Source organism: Ipomoea nil, unplaced genomic scaffold, assembly GCF_001879475.1.
Source record: "Ipomoea nil cultivar Tokyo-kokei standard unplaced genomic scaffold, Asagao_1.1 scaffold2782, whole genome shotgun sequence".
In the NCBI taxonomy this organism is placed as follows: domain Eukaryota; kingdom Viridiplantae; phylum Streptophyta; class Magnoliopsida; order Solanales; family Convolvulaceae; genus Ipomoea; species Ipomoea nil.
Window position 1 is genome coordinate 442,262 of NW_017619210.1, and position 2,858 is coordinate 445,119.

The following is a 2,858-nucleotide window of genomic DNA, read 5'->3' on the forward strand; positions in this document are numbered from 1 at the left end:
CCTTCTAATTAAAATTTTGCATCCTTAGCTTAATGATTAGATTTCCCATCCAGAGATTCTCCATGCATTACTCTACTACAAATTATATTGTGGAATACTAGTAAATGTTAATTTTTTAATTTACTAAAATTTAAATTTTAGTGTATTAAATGTTCATTATACATAAAAATAAACTTTCAATATATTAAAATAATATTTAAATAATGAATATTCAATAAACTAAAAATTAACCAGTATATCGGTGATTTATATTATTAACTTATATTGTACCCGGCCGCATGATCAGTTGTAATAGATTAACAAGAAAGAAGGGATGTCGGGGATGGTGGTTTAACACTGGAGTGGGCAAAACATTATAAGGCAAATTATATCATACACCAAAGTTTACTTTGCATTGTGAATCTTAGTTCAAAATAGCATTAAAATGATGTGCTCGTAGTTAATATATTATGTGTCGGCGATTAATCGCTACAAATAAATTGAAAAACAAATAATATATTAATTGCAAATTAAACACATAATTTTTAAATTAGAATTTATGTAGAAGATAATCCATTCTATAATAATTAGACATTAAAGTGAGTATGCATGGCAAAAGGTTTCAATAGGAAAATATTACATAGACTCCCATGGACCTAAGTGATGAAAAATATTCTATCATTGTTTGTGAAATAAAAGTGATGGAGCAAAATTTAAGAGTAAATGTAGTATAACCCGTTTCAATAACAATATACGGAGTAACATCATATTTAATTTAATTATCTAAGAAGTACATGGAAATGTACTTGCATTGGGTATTTTAAGATTCCCAATTCCCGGCCTTCTTGATTCTCTAATTAACTTGGACAGCAATCATAACATGTCAAAAAACAAAGAATACGAAATTCGCGGCCTTCAAAGGCATCATCCTCAAGATTCATCCATAATTATCAGTAAAATTACCAATTAAAATGCTCCGCATAATTGAACATGTCATCCGGAGCCGGAAACTCGGCGTTGAAATGTAGCGACGGAGGCGAATCAAACCCCCTACTGTTAAAATTTTCAATCTCTCCAGCCGCAAACTGGCCGTTCTGATCATCAAGACTTTTCTTTGCATCCACACACATGGGTGTGGACGGCTCTGATTTCGGGGCTTCGGGCTTAGGAAAAAACCCATTTAACACGTCTCCAAGTAGCCCAGAATTCGGCGGCTGAGACTCAAAGAACTCCATGCCGGAGCTCCTGTTTGGACAAGCATTATCTACACAACTTTGAGAAGATAAACTGCGAGGTTTTTGAGCAGTGATTTCAGTCAAGAAAGAAGAACAAGGAGTGCCGCCATTGTCGTTTAACATTAAGGGTAATTGATGATCGCCCAGAGACATTATTGGATTGGCGGTTTGGTTAGCAATGAGCGACGAAACTATGGTCGGAAAGTTGGAATTGTCGACGACGCCGTGAAAAGCTGCGGGAAAAGGCGGAAAGATAAAGTTGGTTCTGGCTTTAACGCCACGCATGTTCCTAGCGGCGGCGTCGTAAGCGCACGCAGCTTCCTCCGCCGTGTCATACGTCCCAAGCCACCGCCGTTCTTTCGACTGAGGGTCTCTGATCTCCGCCGCATAACGGCCCCACGGGCGGCGGCGCACGCCTCGGTACTTCATAATTACGCCGGCGGACGCCGCCCTTCTGCTGGCAGGGCTGCTCCCGGCGGCGGTGGCGGCGCATCTCTTGGGAAGGGGAGGGATGAGGTCAGACGAATTGTCTGTGAAACCGTTTACCCTCTTCATAGCATCCTCCATTTTTGAAGGGAATAAGCTAAGAGAAGAACTAATGGAGTATATATATGTAGTAGTCTGAAGGGTAGGGTTGAGTAGAAGAAGAATTTGCACCTGAACCAATTGGAGACGAGAGTAATGGGTATTTATAGTGGATTAGTGGGGACTGGGGATTAGACTTGAGAAAGAAACAAAAACTGCCCTTTCCATTTTATTACGGAGTATACTATTATTATACTTAGTTTCCTCAAATTAATCCTTAACTCACAGGATTAAGTGTCCGGAATTATTGAGAGGTAAATTGCAAGTAGCGCAATTAATTTTATTTGACAAGTTTTAGTCTTCATATCATCCACATCTTTTATCATCCACTTCCTTTATATTGATTAAAATATTAATGGGAAAACTTTTTTTTAATTGAATAATAAGAGAAAATTTCTAAAAGAAGTGATCAAAGTGGAGCATGATTCTCTATTACCACATAAGATGATAAAAGGATTTTAGTGAAATTTTGTTGTTCCTTTAAAAAAGTTATATGTAATCATCGCACGTATATTTTCTTGAATGAAATAAGATTTCGTTTTGGGGGAAGTTGAAGACGTCTATATCTCCCTAGCTTTGTATGATGTAGAGAAAAGGAGACAGCATACCTGTGGAATACATGATTGCATTGGCGTCTCTCAGAAATTATTACTCTATGGGGCATTTGGTTCAGGTTATATAAGATAACCAAGATTATATTTGCTTGGTAATATAAGATTATCATGTTTGGTTTAAGTTATGTAACTTTTTCAGGAAATGTCAGATAACCACCCGCATTAAGTTTTTAGCTACGGGAAGGGAATGTGAGATACCTTCCAATTTCTTAGGTAATTTCACATTCCCTTGTCTTATTACTAATGTTGGGCTTTTGACGTTTTAATCAATTTATCTTATTACCGTTGTCTTATTTACCTATCTTAGTTTTAAACCAAACACATGAATCTAACATTCCCAGCAATCTAACATTCCCTAAGGTAATCTAACATTCCGTGAACCAAACGCCCCCTAACCTCGCACGTACATCTCATTTAATTCTTATATAATAGATTGTTGGCATGG

At 37.0% G+C, this 2,858-nt stretch overlaps 1 protein-coding gene across 1 annotated transcript; it reads right to left on the reverse strand.

Moving 5' to 3' along the window:
• Window positions 1-938: 938 nt before the first annotated feature.
• On the reverse strand, window positions 939-1,781 carry LOC109157465 (ethylene-responsive transcription factor ESR2-like). Its single transcript, XM_019305368.1, has one exon. It carries the CDS (start codon window positions 1,779-1,781, stop codon window positions 939-941), a length of 843 nt encoding a protein of 280 aa, XP_019160913.1.
• Window positions 1,782-2,858: the final 1,077 nt, after the last annotated feature.

Bases quoted from the DNA above. Each gene is read 5' to 3' on its own strand.
- LOC109157465 (XM_019305368.1), bottom strand. From the start codon at position 1,781: ATGGAGGATGCTATGAAGAGGGTAAACGGTTTCACAGACAATTCGTCT.